The sequence below is a fragment of the Anguilla rostrata genome, chromosome 12 (genome assembly GCF_018555375.3).
Source record: "Anguilla rostrata isolate EN2019 chromosome 12, ASM1855537v3, whole genome shotgun sequence".
In the NCBI taxonomy this organism is placed as follows: Eukaryota; Metazoa; Chordata; class Actinopteri; order Anguilliformes; family Anguillidae; genus Anguilla; species Anguilla rostrata.
In genome coordinates, this window is record NC_057944.1 from 1,507,496 (window position 1) to 1,523,903 (window position 16,408).

The following is a 16,408-nucleotide window of genomic DNA, read 5'->3' on the forward strand; positions in this document are numbered from 1 at the left end:
CCCTCTGCATTTGGGTCCCCCCTACCCGGACCGTCACAAGAGGACCCTGTGGATAATGAAAGGTAAAGGAAAGGACCCTGTGGATAATGAAAGGTAAAGTAGAGGACCCTGTGGATAATGAAAGGTAAAGGAGAGGAGGCTGTCGGGACAGTCTGCTCTGTGTTCAGGATTCCAGTATGAGTATTGCGCATGGTTGTTCACAGAAATGATGATTACAGATGTTTGATATGTAGATTGATATCATACCAATTTCACCAAGCATATCATATCATACCCAAAGACTTTGCTGAATGATGATTAAATTAATTAGTTGAACCAGTGGTGGCTATACATGGCTACAAGAAGTAGGCTAAATGACTGGTGATCTGAGATTAAAATAACATGAAACATGGTCTTATTGATAGGTCATGGGCTCAATCCAGTGGAAATCGGCCAACCAGAGGGCAGCACTGGCCCTACGCACAGGTATGGCCACAGCTGAGATGTCATAATCACTACAGCTATGGCTCAGTACCTAAAGATTGGGCCTAATAAAAGAGCCTGACCATCAAAGGATACGAACACCATCAAAATCAGTGAGAAAGAACATTATTGAACATGTAATGTTAATTATTCACAGTTAACTGGTACAGTCAATGCCCATTTAAAGTCTACACCTCATTTCAAAATGTTCACCATTTGATGCCTTATAGCCTGTAATTAAAACATTAAATATTTTCTTTTTCACATTTATTTATATTATTGTACCCTACAATTTTCTAGTAGAAAAATAGAAAACTGGTGTTGAACAGTACATACCTCTAATTATTCCTATAAATAAAATTAAAAGAAAACATTTCATATTGTGGAGGTTCACTGGCAGCTTCGTAGACCATCCTGTTTCTGAGTAGGATGAGAAGAGGCAAACACATAGGAAATGCATTAGTCAGTTATCCATTTTTAAAAGGGGAATTGAGGTCTGGAGACTGAAATGTCTTTAGTGTTTTTTAATGTAGAAGTTGTAGGGCACAACGTGTAATTATCAGGCTGTAGGGAAACAAAAGGGAACATTTTGAAATGGGTTTAGTCTAAATGTGCACCATCTACGTCGATAACCTCATAGATTTACAAGACACACATTTAAACTAACCACACAAAACGAACACATATCCTATGGTTTCCAACTATTCTCATCTTACTTTTGCTCTGTAGTAGTTGTTTGATGCAAAAAAGTTTTTAAAAAGTAGAAACAATAAATCACAGGTCTAGACTACATCAAGCTGCATGACAGAGCCTTTGCAGCAGAATGACAACTCAACTTCGGCTAAAGATGACTTTGGCTGAAGATGACTTTGACGAAGATGACTTTGCTGAAAATGACATTGCTGAAGATGACTTTGCTGAAGATTATTTTGGCTGAAGATGACTTTGGCTGAAGATGACTTTGGCTGAAAATGACTTTGCTGAAGATGACTTTGACGAAGATGACTTTGCTGAAAATGACATTGCTGAAGATGATTTTGGCTGAAGATGACTTTGCTGAAGATGATTTTGGCTGAAGATGATTTCTCTCCAGTGAAGCCCTCCCAGGCCCAGGAAAGCTCCAGACAGCTGTGTGGGTATTTGGCCTCAACAGCGCTGACCTGCTGAAGCCCCTCCCAGTTGTATCTTCCCTGAATAAATGAAGCAGTGCTGCACTTTCACATATTAAATTTGGTGGTATTACCTGTCTGAGACTCAACTACGTGGCTTTAGAAAGTAAGCGCTGTCCGATTTGTTTAACATAAGTCTAATGGATTAGGATGTACTGTCTTTACTTTTGATACCTAAATGCATTTTAAACCAGATTCTGGTAAGGTATCTTTACTTTACTTTAAAAGTATGGCATTTGGGTACTTTTTTCACCACTGGTGTCAGTTGAGTGTGTACTCAAACTCAAGAATCACCTCAGACAACAAAGTGATTTGTAATAGATGTAGTATATTAACAAGGAACTACATTTATCACCCATGTCTAAAACAATTTCTTTTTGTGCTGGCTTTTAAAGGTTTAAGAGGACAATGGAAAAATGCAAATATATTTTAAAAATTAGAAAAAAAACTTTAATATTTTGATTTTTAAATAGTGCAACCCATAACAAGCAATACATAAATACATTTACATCACTTTTAATTTAACAAGTTAAAAATACAAAACAAAAGAAAAAAAATACTGTTCCTGGATGGTGAACAGTGAAATCATCCAGGATATCTCTAAATAAAGACCCCACTCCCAGAAACCATCCTCAACAAAACAAATCAGAAATAAAAAATATGTGCATTCTGATTATCTGTTCTATATCGTATCCCCAACTATTTTACATGTACACTTACTCTGAACATACGATATGTAATATGTGTGTTTACTTTCTGACTTTTAAATACACCCTGTTCTCCTGTTGATTGATAGCTGAAGCTACGTGGGGAAAATACAAACGGAAATGCTGTGAAATATCGATGTTATAAATAGCCTATTCTGATCAATTTAATACTACACATGCCATCATGTTAATCGTTTTAATGAATGATTGTTTTTTATGTATTATCATTTTTATACTTTTTACGTTTTCATACAGAATGTCAGAATGTCATACGGACTCGATCAATGAGGTTTCACATACACTGTAAAATGAGTAGGGACCATATGTACTTTGTAAGAGTCAACTTTAAACATTTTACTGTGTACAAATTGATTTGAATATATCAAATATTGGGTCACCACTAAAATTGTGTTATGTTATTTGTGTGTCAGATATTTTAAAAAATGTCACCCTAAACAATTAGACTAGAATAGGCAGTATTTCGAACACATGGATATGAAATATATGTCTGCTTGAATACATCCCATATGTAATGTTGATTATCTATGGTCTACACATCAGTGCCACCTGAAAAACAAAACTGACACCTCTACAATTCTCAGGTGCTTTCTAGATACATTGCTAGGTGCTTTGTATTTTGCAACACGATACATATGTGTGTATTATTGCCTGTACGTGCGTATATGTTATACCTGAATGTGGCTATGGCATGTGATAACCAACTTGTCTACAAAAACCAGGAAATGTGTCAAATTACTTTTGGCTGTTTTAATGGTGGTCACTGTAATTCAGTGACTGGTGTTTACTCCACACATATACTGCAACAACAGTTATTATATAGTAGTAGTGGAAATAAATGTCCTGGCATACAAATTCAATGGTAACCACGGTAATACACGATGGCCAATGAAACAGAAAGTAGCAGGGGACATATTTCAATCTATGCTACCAGTAGCACTGTAGCTAGACTTATTTTTCTACCCAAAAGGTGAAGAAATTTGAGTCTATTGTAAACTTTGAAAGGTGGCTTTTACACTACATCTGTTTCCACCCTAGATATGGATATAACTGTGCTTTTCACACAAAAAAAGGAGGATTTCCCCTGAATCAGCAATCAACATACACAATACAACATTATGATTTACAGGTGTCCAGTCAATACAAGGGTACATAAATAAAGGGAAAAAACAAAAAACGAATGGATGAATGAATGAATTCAGAGGGTCAATTTCAGCGTGCTTTGGCTGGAGTTTGCACCTCAGGTTGAAACCCCCTGGACCACAGAACTACAGTACAACTACAGTTGCAATGCAATTACAACTGTCTAGACCACCCTTGCATTGCTGGAGTTCAAATAGTTAACACAGGTGCAAATAGTGCCGGCTGAATTTGTCACTCTGAATTCACTTTGTTCTATTAGATTTTGGCACTGGAATGAGTGAAGAAATTGTGGACAATGCATTAAAATCTGTCTTCAAAAGCACTACCTTGAGACAAGTTTTCCTTCGTTACCCGCAATACCATTTAAATCCACGAGATGGGGCCTCTCAACTATAGTAGAACTTGCAAGTGGTCAACACCTTGGAATCTGCTCCTTTTAATGCAGATATTGTTGATTACACTGTTTAGAATGATGTAGTCTACAGCATTATCATCCTAAATGTTTGGAAATTACACACACAATAAACTGAACCTGTAGAGAACCTGTGAGAAGTGATGAGAATTTATTCACTTACTCAACAGCTGAGTCGCACCATTCATAAGTTATAGAACCGATTCCGAATGTTGACTAAAAATCTTCACATAATTGTTTATCTTCAAATATAAATACTATAGTATTGTATATTGAACTGGAGTTTGAAATACATTCAAAGTCGCATTTCTGGAACAGACAGGCCAAGTTTTCGGTGCCACCTCTGTAATCTGGCTAGTCAGCACTAAGCACCCAATCTAAAAAATAATTAAAAGTAAAAATGTAAAAATGGCCAACCGTCAATTAAACTTAAGACAGCAAGCATTAATTTCCTACACTGTTGCATCATAAAATTACTGATATTTTTCCTTTGCCTGTCAGTCGTCAGAAATTTAACAAAGCATATCAGTAGAATTGACAGTTCTGATCTTTCTGAATAAGCATTTATTCCCTGGCAAAACTCCAGATCTTCTTTTAAATACCAGTGGCTATTTTTCCTTTGTATGTTCTGTGTGTAGTAGCACAAGTTTGTTTAATTGAAAAAGTGGTCGAGATAGGGTGTTCATGTATTAGAGCTTCAGTCTATCGCTGTGTATAGCACATTATTCTGTGCTATACACAGTCAGAGTGCATGTACAGGTGAGCGTATGGAGTCAGAGTGCATGTACAGGTGAACGTATGCAGTCAGAGTGCATGTACAGGTGAGCATATGCAGTCAGAGTGCATGTACAGGTGAACGTATGCAGTCAGAGTGCATGTACAGGTGAGCATATGCAGTCGCAGTAACAGTGCATGTACAGGTGAACGTATGCAGTCAGAGTGCATTTACAGGTGAGCATATGCAGTCAGAGTGCATGTACAGGTGAACGTATGAAGTCAGAGTGCATGTACAGGTGACATGCTATGCAGTCAAGTGCATGTACAGGTGAACGTATGGAGTCCGAGTGCATGTACAGGTGAGCATATGCAGTCAGAGTGCATGTACAGATGAGCGTATGCAGGCAGATTGCATGTACAGGGGAGCGTATGCAGTCAGAGTGCTGGTACAGGTGAGCGTATGCAGTCAAAGCGCATGTACCGGTGAGCGTATGCAGAGTTCATGCACAGGTGAGTGTATGCAGTCAGAGTGCATGTACAGGTGACCGTATGCAGTCAGAGTGCATGCACAGGTGAGCGTGTGCAGTAACAGTGCATATACAGGTGAGCGTATGCAGTAACAGTGCATGTACAGGTGAACGTATGCAGTCAGAGTGCTTGTACAGGTGAGCGTATGCAGTCAGAGTGCATGTACAGGTGAGCGTATGCAGTAACAGTGAATGTACAGATGAACGTATGCAGTCAGAGTGCATGTACAGGTGAGCGTATGCAGTCAGAGTGCATGTACCGGTGAGTGTATGCAGAGTGCATGCACAGGTGAGCGTATGCAGTAACAGCGAATGTACAGATGAACGTATGCAGTCAGAGTGCATGTACAGGTGAGCGTATGCAGTCAGAGTGCATGTACAGGTGAGCGTATGCAGTCAGAGTGCATGTACAGGTGAGCGTATGCAGTCAAAGTGCATGTACAGGTGAGCGTATGCAGAGTGCATGCACAGGTGAGCGTATGCAGTCAGCGGTACAGATGACGTATGCAGTCAAGGCATGTACGTGAGCGTAGCAGGTCATGCACGTGTATGCAGTAACAGAGAATATACAGGTGAAAGTATGCAGTCAGAGTGCATGTACAGGTAACCGTAGGCAGTCAGAGTGCATGTACAGGTGAGCGTATGCAGTCAGAGTGCATGTACAGGTGAGCGTATGCAGTCAGAGTGCATGTACAGGTGAGCGTATGCAGTCAGAGTGCATGTACAGGTGAGCGTATGCAGTCAGAGTGCATGTACAGGTGAGCGTATGCAATCAGAGTGCATGTACAGGTGAGCGTATGCAATCAGAGTGCATGTACAAGTGAACGCATGGAGTCAGAGTGCATGTACAGGTGAACGCATGCAGTCAGAGTGCATGTACAGGTGAGTGTATGCAGAGTGCATGCACAGGTGAGCGTATGCAGTAACAGTGTATGTACAGGTGAGCGTATGCAGTCAGAGTGCATGTACAGGTGAGCGTATGCTGTCAGAGTGCATGTACAGGTGAACGCATGGAGTCAGAGTGCATGTACAGGTGAGCATATGCAGTCAGAGTGCATGTACAGGTGAGCGTATGCAATCAGAGTGCATGTACAGGTGAACGTATGCAGACTCTGTTAAGTACTCAGTTTAGAGGTGTATTCATTTGTCAGTTTGTATTCACTTGTCATGCTGCATTCCTACAGGGACAGTATTTATATTGTGGACCAGGCAGGCCTTCATTTTCAGTCCTTCTCCTGGGGCAACACATGGAGTGGCAAAGGGCTTATGGGGCGCATTAGGAGAACATCAGGTAACATCTCAAGTTCAGAATTTAACATTAAATTCAAAATCCTATATTATTTTATGATGTCGTTACAAGTTCATCAGTTATTTGTAAAAACAAATGAAAAAGACGGACAGGTAGATCTTTGATTGACAGGACATTAAGAAGAGTAATTTAATTTCACAATATTGAGTTACAGATAAAGAACTGAAAGTGTAGTGGTAAATGCTCTTACTTTTGTAGCGGTGGAACTGCTGATTCCACCATTAGTTTTCAGGAGTGCATCGTGCTACTATGTTTTGAGTTTTCTATTTGGATCTGACAATTAATTTGATGTTATTTGTAAAGAAATGTCAATAAAGATTAGAATGTGATCCCAGGGGAAGTGCTCAGCCCTTCCAGTGGACGCATCCACATGTCTGTCCTTGGCTTTACTTTCTCATGCAGTAACCCATAAGTGCATTTGTTTATCGTGCTCAAAAATGCAACTCTCAAGCTGATAAAACAACATGTTTGACACTTTCCAGCTGGAGACAGGACTACAGAATCAGATCACACATAAATGCAACTAACCTGCTAATCTGGTAGCAATACGGGACACACATATTTAGTACATTTGTATATCACAATATGGATGAACACAATGTTGCCCCCTTCAGTTTGATTGCCATGATAACAGAACCCAGATAGTCCCTCGTGGTCCAAACTCAACAAGTGCAGGTCTATCTGGTTTCATTGATATGGGTACTATGGTGACTGACATCTGCAGGCAATTAGTTAAGTGACCCACAGACTCTGGGCTGTTGCTTGTGCTAGGCTGAAAACCCATTTGCACAGGGGTCTGAGTCACTTCTGGGAAACAGCCTGAGTGGCGCTGTCCACTCCATGCATGGTGTGCTCTGGGAACAATTTCCTCCAAATGTGGCAATGTAGAACTAAGGTGTTTACCAAGAACACAGCAAGAGGTAGCAAAACAAAAACCCACAATCAGACAAAAAGAGAGAAGAACAGGGTGTGAATGAACAGGCGAGGGGGGGGGGGCAGGCAGGGGTGGCCCAAAAGCTCAGAAGCCCCGCCCAACGCTGCCTGCATTTCCACATCTGTGAAGCCCCTGCAGGCCGAGCTGCTGTGGCTATTGCACTGAAGTCTGTGACATCATGGCAGCACTGGGCGTGGCCATGGGCGTGGCCACTAGCACACTGAGAGGTGCGAGCTCAGGACGGGCCCAAACGCCAGCGCAGGTGTGGCTGTACTGGGTGCAGTGGTCCCAGTGCAGGTGTGGCTGTACTGGGCGCAGGTGTGGCTGTACTGGGTGCAGTGGTCCCAGTGCAGGTGTGGCTGTACTGGGTGCAGGTGTGGCTGTACTGGGCACAGGTGTGGCTGTACTGGGTGCAGTGGTCCCAGTGCAGGTGTGGCTGTACTGGGTGCAGTGGTCCCAGTGCAGGTGTGGCTGTACTGGGTGCAGGTGTGACTGTACTGGGTGCAGTGGTCCCAATGCAGGTGTGGCTGTACTGGGTGCAGGAGTGGCTGTACTAGGTGCAGGTGTGGCTGTACTGGGTGCAGTGGTCCCAGTGCAGGTGTGGCTGTACTGGGTGCAGGTGTGGCTGTACTGGGCGCAGGTGTGGCTGTAATGGGTGCAGGTGTGACTGTACTGGGTGCAGTGGTCCCAATGCAGGTGTGGCTGTACTGGGTGCAGGAGTGGCTGTACTGGGTGCAGGTGTGGCTGTACTGGGTGCAGTGGTCCCAGTGCTGGTGTGGCTGTACTGGGTGCAGGTGTGGCTGTACTGGGTGCAGTGGTCCCAGTGCTGGTGTGGCTGTACTGGGTGCAGGTGTGGCTGTACTGGGCGCAGTGGTCCGCTCAGCAGTAGCTCTCAGAGTAGCGCATGGCGGCGCTCTCCTCCCCGCTGCTGCCCTGCTGCTGCCCCTCCCTTCCGTTGGGCTCCTGCTTGAATGCAGAGATGTAGCAGTAGGTCTTTCCCTTCTTGGCCCCGGGGTGGGGGTGGGGGTGGGGGTGGGGGTCAGGGTCTGAGTCAGGGTGGGGCTGGCTCGGTGCGGAGAGGTCCGAGGTGAATTTCTGCGACTCCGTTTGGCAGTCGGGGTGCTCTGCGCCCGGCTGGCAGGGAGGCTCGTGCTGGCAAAGGGAGCCGCTGGCGCCCCCTTGTGGCGTGTTGCTGCAGGTGTTACGCTGCTCGTCCAAAATGCTCATGCCCAGCCTCCACCTCTGCCATTTCTTCTTAATCTCTGACTGCACCTGCAGAGGGGGTCCCGAACGGTGGGGGGAATCAGGACGGGGGGATAGGAAGTAGCAGGGATAGATTCAGGAAATCGGAAGGGACAGAGCCTAGGTAATCTCATTGCATGTACAGCACAAGCATCTCTGATGTGCTTCCATCTGCATTTTGGCAGCTGTTATGACATTAAAGGGGATGCAGTGCTGGATGTCACAAGCCCTTTGATGCGGAAAACCATGGACAAAGAGGACGGCTACAGCACGACCTTTCCAGATGCACACAGATTGCCATTCCTGACAGCTGCCAATGGCCCTGCAAAGCATCCGTCCACTTACAGTACCGCAGAGACTTGCACGCTGAGCAAGCGTTCACTCTGGGATCGTGTGCTCTGAGCACGCTCAAATGAGAGTGGCCTAACGTGATTGGACAAGGGTGACCCGGCCTGACAGACAGCTGTGGTCACGGGGAGGTCAAGCGGTGGGTGGGTCGTGGGTTTGAAAGGATCATGTGATGAAAGTAAGAGCCCGTCAGGCCCTGACAGTCAATAGGCACTCACCTCCTTATTGACGAAACAGTACAGGATGGCCACAAAAAACCCCTGGGGGAGAAGAGGGAAGAAATGTCAGTGACCACAAAATTCAGCAGAAAAAACACGTATGAGAAAGACAGAGAGTACAGCACCCATAGTTGAATGGTCATTTTTGTTGTTATTCTTTATATTTGTTTGCACTTTATTTGAATGATGCTTTGGCAGTACTGTGCCACTGTGTTCTAATGCCATTAAATCATAATTCAGTTTTGTATGTGTGTGAGAGATAGACAGAGAGTGAATGTGTGTGTGTGTGCATGAGAGATAGACAGAGAGTGAATGTATGTGTGTGAGAGATAGACAGAGAGTGAATGTGTGTATGCGTGTGTGAGAGATATAGAGTGAATGTGTGTATGTGTGCGTCAGAGATAGACAGAGAGTGAATGTATGTGCGTCAGAGATAGACAGAAAGTGAATGTGTGTATGTGTGCATCAGAGATAGACAGAGAGTGAATGTGTGTATGCGTGTGTGAGAGATAGAGAGTGAATGTGTGTATGTGTGCGTCAGAGATAGAGTGAATGTGTGTATGCGTGCGTCAGAGATAGAGAGTGAATGTGTGTATGTGTGCATGAGAGATAGACAGAGAGTGAATGTGTGTATGTGTGTGTGAGAGATAGACAGAGAGTGAATGTGTGTATGTGTGCGTGAGAGATAGACAGAGAGTGAATGTGTGTATGTGTGCGTCAGAGATAGAGTGAATGTGTGTATGTGTGTGAGAGATAGAGATAGTGAATGTGTGTATGTGTGCGTCAGAGATAGAGTGAATGTGTGTATGTGTGCGTCAGAGATAGAGTGAATGTGTGTATGTGTGTGAGAGGAAGACAGAGAGTGAATTTGTGTGCATGTGTTTGAGAGAGACAAATCTGCAGAGAGAGTTGTTAGCTTGACACCACTGAGAGATAGACACGCAGCTCATTTAAAGGTTGTGTTTGCCATTAAATATGACCCTCTTTCTTCCTCTCTATAGTAAGCCATTTGTTAGGAAATGTGACATAGTTCTGATCTTGATTAAAAGTGTACAAGCAGTGACAGTGACAGTGATACGATCCAGTAGAGCTCTCACAAGCAGCTGCCCCTGCACTTCTGATTCCTTATCTTCCAAAAGACGGGAAACAGGTGTGTTCACTGCTGCCTGTTCACATCCGTCTGGGTTCCAGATTAACGGTCTGTGTCTGCGCTACCTGCCAGTCAATGGGGGTGTGGCTCCTTATTATCTGGCAGGGGTCTGGCCAGATAGCGAGCTACTGTGTGCGCTTCTGACCGTCTATGCTTCTGTAACTGTATCAAGCCAATTGTGTGTGAGGGGGAAGATATGTGAGCACTGTGTGTACTAGAGACAGGGTGGCGCTAGGCTAGGAGAGCTGTCATACCTGCCCCTGTGAGGAGGACGAGACACTGTGGAGCCTGATACCTTACACACTCTCACTTCCCCTCTATAATAAACCACTCTACCTGCCCCTCGCTTGCCCTCTATAGTAAACCACTCTACCTGCCCCTCTCTTCCCCTCTATAGTAAACCACTCTACCTGCCCCTCCCTTCCCCTCTATAGTAAACCACTCTACCTGCCCCTCACTTGCCCTCTAAAGTAAACCACTCTACCTGCCCCTTCCTTCCCCTCTATAGTAAACCACTCTACCTGCCCCTCCCTTCCCCTCTATAGTAAACCACTCTACCTGCCCCTCCCTGTCCCTCTATAGTAAACCACTCTACCTGCCCCTCCCTGTCCCTCTATAGTAAACCACTCTACCTGCCCCTCCTTTCCCCTGTATAGTAAACCACTCTACCTGCCCCTCCCTTCCCCTCTACAGTAAACCACCCTACCTGCCCCTTCCTTCCCCTCTATGGAAAACCACTCTACCTGCCCGTCCCTGTCCCTCTATAGTAAACCACTCTACTTGCCCCTCTAAGGTAAACCACTCTACCTACCCCTCCCTTCCCCTCTATAGTAAACCACTCTACCTGCCCCTCCCTTCCCCTCTACAGTAAACCACTCTACCTGCCCCTTCCTTCCACTCTATAGAAAACCACTCTACCTGCCCATCCCTGTCCCTCTATAGTAAACCACTCTACTTGCCCCTCTAAGGTAAACCACTCTACCTACCCCTCCCTTCCCCTCTAAAGTAAACCACTCTACATACCCCTCCCTTCCCCTCTATAGTAAACCACACTACCTGCCCCTTCCTTCCCCTCTATAGAAAACCACTCTACCTGCCCATCCCTATCCCTCTATAGTAAACCACTCTACTTGCCCCTCTAAGGTACACCACTCTACCTACACCTCCCTTCCCCTCTAAAATAAACCACACTACCTGCCCCTCTATAGTAAACCACTCAACCTGCCGCTCCCTGCCCACCTATAGTAAACCAGTGTACCTGAAAGGAGTTGAAGAAGAGCTCAAAGAAGAGGTAGACATTTCGAAGCGTCCCCTCCATCTGCTCCTCAGTCATGACAGCAAATACCACCTCATGAATGCCCAGCAAGGGGATGAGAGTCAGGGTGGATTTGGCCAGCCTGTGGACAGAACCACACCCAGAGTGGGAGTATGACATTTACTTAATGAATCTCTTTCATAACAGACATATGCATTGTTTGTTTTTTAAATAATGGTACCAAAAGTCTGGCTGAAGAAGTCCATTTCCTGCCCTAATTTGGAACAACCAATCAGCTACTTGCAAATGCAGCCACATTCGCAGGGGCGCGGTTAGAAGCAGCAGCCTCCTATTTAGCCCAAGTATCAAACAGTGCTACACTGAAGTGTGGGTCACTTATCTATAATATACCCAGCCTCTGCTTTTCTCTGATGCACCTTTTGACAATGCACTATGCAATGGAATGTTCATTATTCACTGGCTGATAAAAACCATAACAATATGTTGATTAAACCATTGCAGCACACCCTTACATTACATCACAGGCATTTAGCAGACGCTCCTATCCAGAGCGACTTACATTGTATCCAATTATACAGCTGGATATATACTGGAGCAATGCAGGTTAAGTACCTTGCTTAAGGGTTCAACGGCAGTGTCCTACTGGGGAATTGAACCTGCAACCTTTAGGTTACAGGACAAACTCCTTAGCCATTATACTGCACTGCCGCCCTAACAGTCAAATTCACACTGCCATTTTAGCGGCCATGTCTATAGCACCATTCTCTACCATACGAGTCATTAAACCAAATAAATATGGCCTTAGCTGAACTCCAGCCTAATACAATAGAGACGTTTCTTTCCAATAAAAGCCTTAACACTTTTTAAAAGAGCCCCTGTCAAGCTTTTTTTGGAATATTTTCAGATTTACAGTGGGGGGGCAGGTCCATCAAAGGAGCACACGTTCTCAGCAGTCACACTGTTTTCTCAAACAGCACCTCTGGAGAATCTCATTCTCACAGGAAATAAACAATGGGAAGTTTTTACAGTGTGACATTTCACTTGCTGTTGTCTCAGCCATTAAACAGCTATTTGCGCAAGCTCACACAGAGTGCTATAGCTGAGCCAGCAGAGAGGATCAAAGACACAGCTAGGTCACAGGCCCACTGGCCTCGTTACGCTCAGGGTAAGGCACAGTCATTTTTTTATTTAAAAAGCATCCAATCCCATCTGAATTTAGAAGGTCCAATTCACAAGCTATGTGCGAGCGTGCCCCTGCTGCTGGCTCGGGAGAGTGAGGACAACTTGCGGCTCTTCTCCGAAACACACGGCATCAGCCAGCTGCTTCTGTTAGCACCACAGCCACAAGCTGCAAAAGACAGGGTCAGAGGAGACCCAATCATACATGTGTGCAAAGAGGCTGGATGAGGAACGTGCTGTCATTTCCAAAGCACTGGCTGTCAGAGATTCACATTCATTTTTTAAAAGCTCCAAAAAACAAAATAAATAAAATTCAATAGCAGAACTATCGTGTTAAACAGAGCTTTTGTGTTAAGATTTAGCAGAGGTGAGATCACATGGAAATCCTTTGAGTTTCAACAGTGGTACACTGTGCTCAAAGAACATACAAAAACAGGTTGTTCACCCAGTGCACCTCCATGTGAAACAGCACTGCATAAACCCACTGTACAAAAGAAAATTGAGTTTTGAAGGATTAGATTTACTTTGGAAATCCATGTATTTGCATAGTGTGTCAAGGCTCTTAAGACAAACGGCTCTTTCCAATCCCTGGCTGAGCTCGACAGCCCGTACAGTCGCTGCACAGACAGTTTATGTCGGCCTGGGTTCCTCTGGTTGGCATGACACCCCATAATGGCTCACCAGAGGCCTGCAGATCACCAACCGTCATCAGCGAGAGGTGTGACTCTCCCCCAGTTGGGGCTGGCGCTCTCGGAGTGCACTGTGTGGCTTATTGGGAAGAAAACCGTCTCATAGGTGAAAATACTGTAGGAGGACTGAGCATGCTTCAACTGCAGTTCTCCATAAGCACGTGCAGGGGGCGCAATGGTGCTAGTGACATGAGAGTACATTACAGATGGAGATTATAGCATATGAGAGAAGAGGGGGACATTAACAAGTCTTTTAAATGTCAATTCCAATTATTCTCCTTATGGGATGCAAAATAATAAATCATGTGTGAGGTAAAGTCATTATACCTGAATTTGTAATCGGTGTACCTCATCTGGTGTGCTTTCAATTTGGAGACCAGGATTTGTATGATTCGAATAAATATGAAAAAGTTGACCTGAAATTGCAAAAGATGAAGAAAGAGAGAGAGAGTTGGAGAGAGAGAGAGAGAGAGAGAGATAGAGGGGGAGAGAGAGAGAGATCAAATTAAAGGAGCAGACAGCACAGATAACAGCACACTGCATGTGGGTTTAATACTTCATACTGATACATCATACATCACACACAGAAATGAAGTCACAGTTTTAAAACAAACCATTTGTACATTTCCCATAGACTAAAAAACATGACTACATAATATTCCATCTAGAACTGATTCTACCCCAGCCCACACCAGCCCCAATCCCTCCTTTTGAATGAGCCATAGTTGGCTACACTGTCTGGGAACATATAAATCAGGCGTGACAGTGTGTTGAAATGAATTGCCTTACAATCAGATTGATGGCCCAGTACCAGGCCTCATGGGCAGTCATTCAACCGAAAAACAAACTCAAATTCTGTCATTTTTAGGACAACTAAAGTGAATCTGGGGCTGGGTGCAGACTCACCAAAATGGCCAGTAAAATAGGGGACCGGATGATCCACCAGTAAGCCATGTTCTCGTTTATCTCCCAGCACCTGGAGGGGGAGATGGACGATCATGTGACCTCGCTGAAGGTGCAGCACTGACATTTAAAGGGGCTGTGCTGAGAGAAACTCAGCCTCACTCTCTAGTGATAAACACACTGCAGTGAAGCTACTCACCCTCAAGTAATAAACACACTGCAGTGAAGCTACTCACCATCTAGTGATAAACACACTGCAGTGAAGCTACTCACCCTCTAGTGATAAACACACTGCAGTGAAGCTACTCACCATCTAGTGATAAACACACTGCAGTGAAGCTACTCACCCTCTAGTGATAAACACACTGCAGTGAAGCTACTCACCCTCTAGTGATAAACACACTGCAGTGAAGCTACTCACCCTCTAGTGATAAACACACTGCAGTGAAGCTACGCACCCTCTAAGGATTAACACACTGCAGTGAAGCTACTCACCCTCACCCTCTAGTGACAAACACACTGCAGTGAAGCTACTCACCATCTAGTGATAAACACACTGCAGTGAAGCTACTCACCCTCAAGTAATAAACACACTGCAGTGAAGCTACTCACGCTCTAGTGATGAATACACTGCAGTGAAGCTACTCACCATCTAGTGATAAACACACTGCAGTGAAGCTACTCACCCTCTAGTGATAAACACACTGCAGTGAAGCTACTCACCATCTAGTGATAAACACACTGCAGTGAAGCTACTCACCCTCTAGTGATAAACACACTGCAGTGAAGCTACGCACCCTCTAAGGATTAACACACTGCAGTGAAGCTACTCACCCTCACCCTCTAGTGACAAACACACTGCAGTGAAGCTACTCACCATCTAGTGATAAACACACTGCAGTGAAGCTACTCACCCTCTAGTGACAAACACACTGCAGTGAAGCTACTCACCATCTAGTGATAAACACACTGCAGTGAAGCTACTCACCCTATAGTGATAAACACACTGCAGTGAATCTACTTACCCTCTAGGGATAAACACACTGCAGTGAAGCTACTCACCCTCTAGTGATAAACACACTGCAGTGAAGCTACTCACCCTCTAGTGATAAACACACTGCAGTGAAGCTACTCACCCTCTAGTGATAAACACACTGCAGTGAAGCTACTCACCCTCTAGTGATACATACACTGCAGTGAAGCTACTCACCCTCAAGTGATAAACACACTGCAGTGCAGTGACACCATAAGACTAATTAACTTGCCAAGCAATATGCAACTGAATCTCAAAAGCAAACAAACACTGGACAGCGATCATAATAGAAACTGATAGATGGTAAAACATTTTTTTTTTTTTAAAACTTAAAAGCTTGATAAAAAATAATCTACTGTGATTATGATTATAGCTCTAATAATAGGCAAACAGGATGCAGCTGGTATTTCTAGTTTCCCCCTTACCCTCCCACACTATACCCCTCATCCTCCCACACCATATCCCCCTTTCCCTCCCACACCATACCCCCTCACCCTCCCACACCATACCCCCTTCACCCTCACACACCATACCTTCCTCAACCTCCCACACCATACCCCCTCACCCTCCCACACCATACCCCCCTCACCCTCCCACACCATACCCCCCACCACCCTCCCACACCATACCCCCCTCACCCTGTATTTTCATATAGGTACCGCACCACAATCCAGGGGACCACAAATAGGACAGGGGTCCCTACACATGAAAGAAAGGACAGTTACACACAGCATGACTGCACTCTAAAACAAACCGCAGGGTTGCTTCACACATGAAGATCGTTCTGCACATTAATGTCCGTGAGAATATTATAATACTCAATGGTTCATTTTAAATGAGGGGTTCACCTTACAAAAAAGGTCAAGGAATGGCATTTTTAATTGTTTTGGTGCATTTCTCCAGAGGGGGAGCTGAGGATAAACTGGGTTCCTGATTTACATATCATTTGCACGGGTGGAACAGAGGCTCTAA

At 44.5% G+C, this 16,408-nt stretch overlaps 1 protein-coding gene across 1 annotated transcript in view; it reads right to left on the minus strand.

Annotated features, from left to right (window-relative positions):
• Positions 1–6,551: 6,551 nt before the first annotated feature.
• The window catches only part of gipr (gastric inhibitory polypeptide receptor), a 62,893-nt gene continuing 53,036 nt past the window's right edge, over positions 6,552–16,408 (minus strand). The window contains exons 9-14 of the mRNA XM_064302374.1: positions 16,075–16,135; positions 14,407–14,476; positions 13,828–13,916; positions 11,615–11,753; positions 9,207–9,248; positions 6,552–8,670 (exon numbers count right to left, since the gene is read on the minus strand). Coding sequence (XP_064158444.1) covers positions 8,278–8,670; positions 9,207–9,248; positions 11,615–11,753; positions 13,828–13,916; positions 14,407–14,476; positions 16,075–16,135 — 794 coding nt within the window. The 3' untranslated portion in view covers positions 6,552–8,277. The remainder of the gene's footprint in view (positions 8,671–9,206; positions 9,249–11,614; positions 11,754–13,827; positions 13,917–14,406; positions 14,477–16,074; positions 16,136–16,408) is intronic.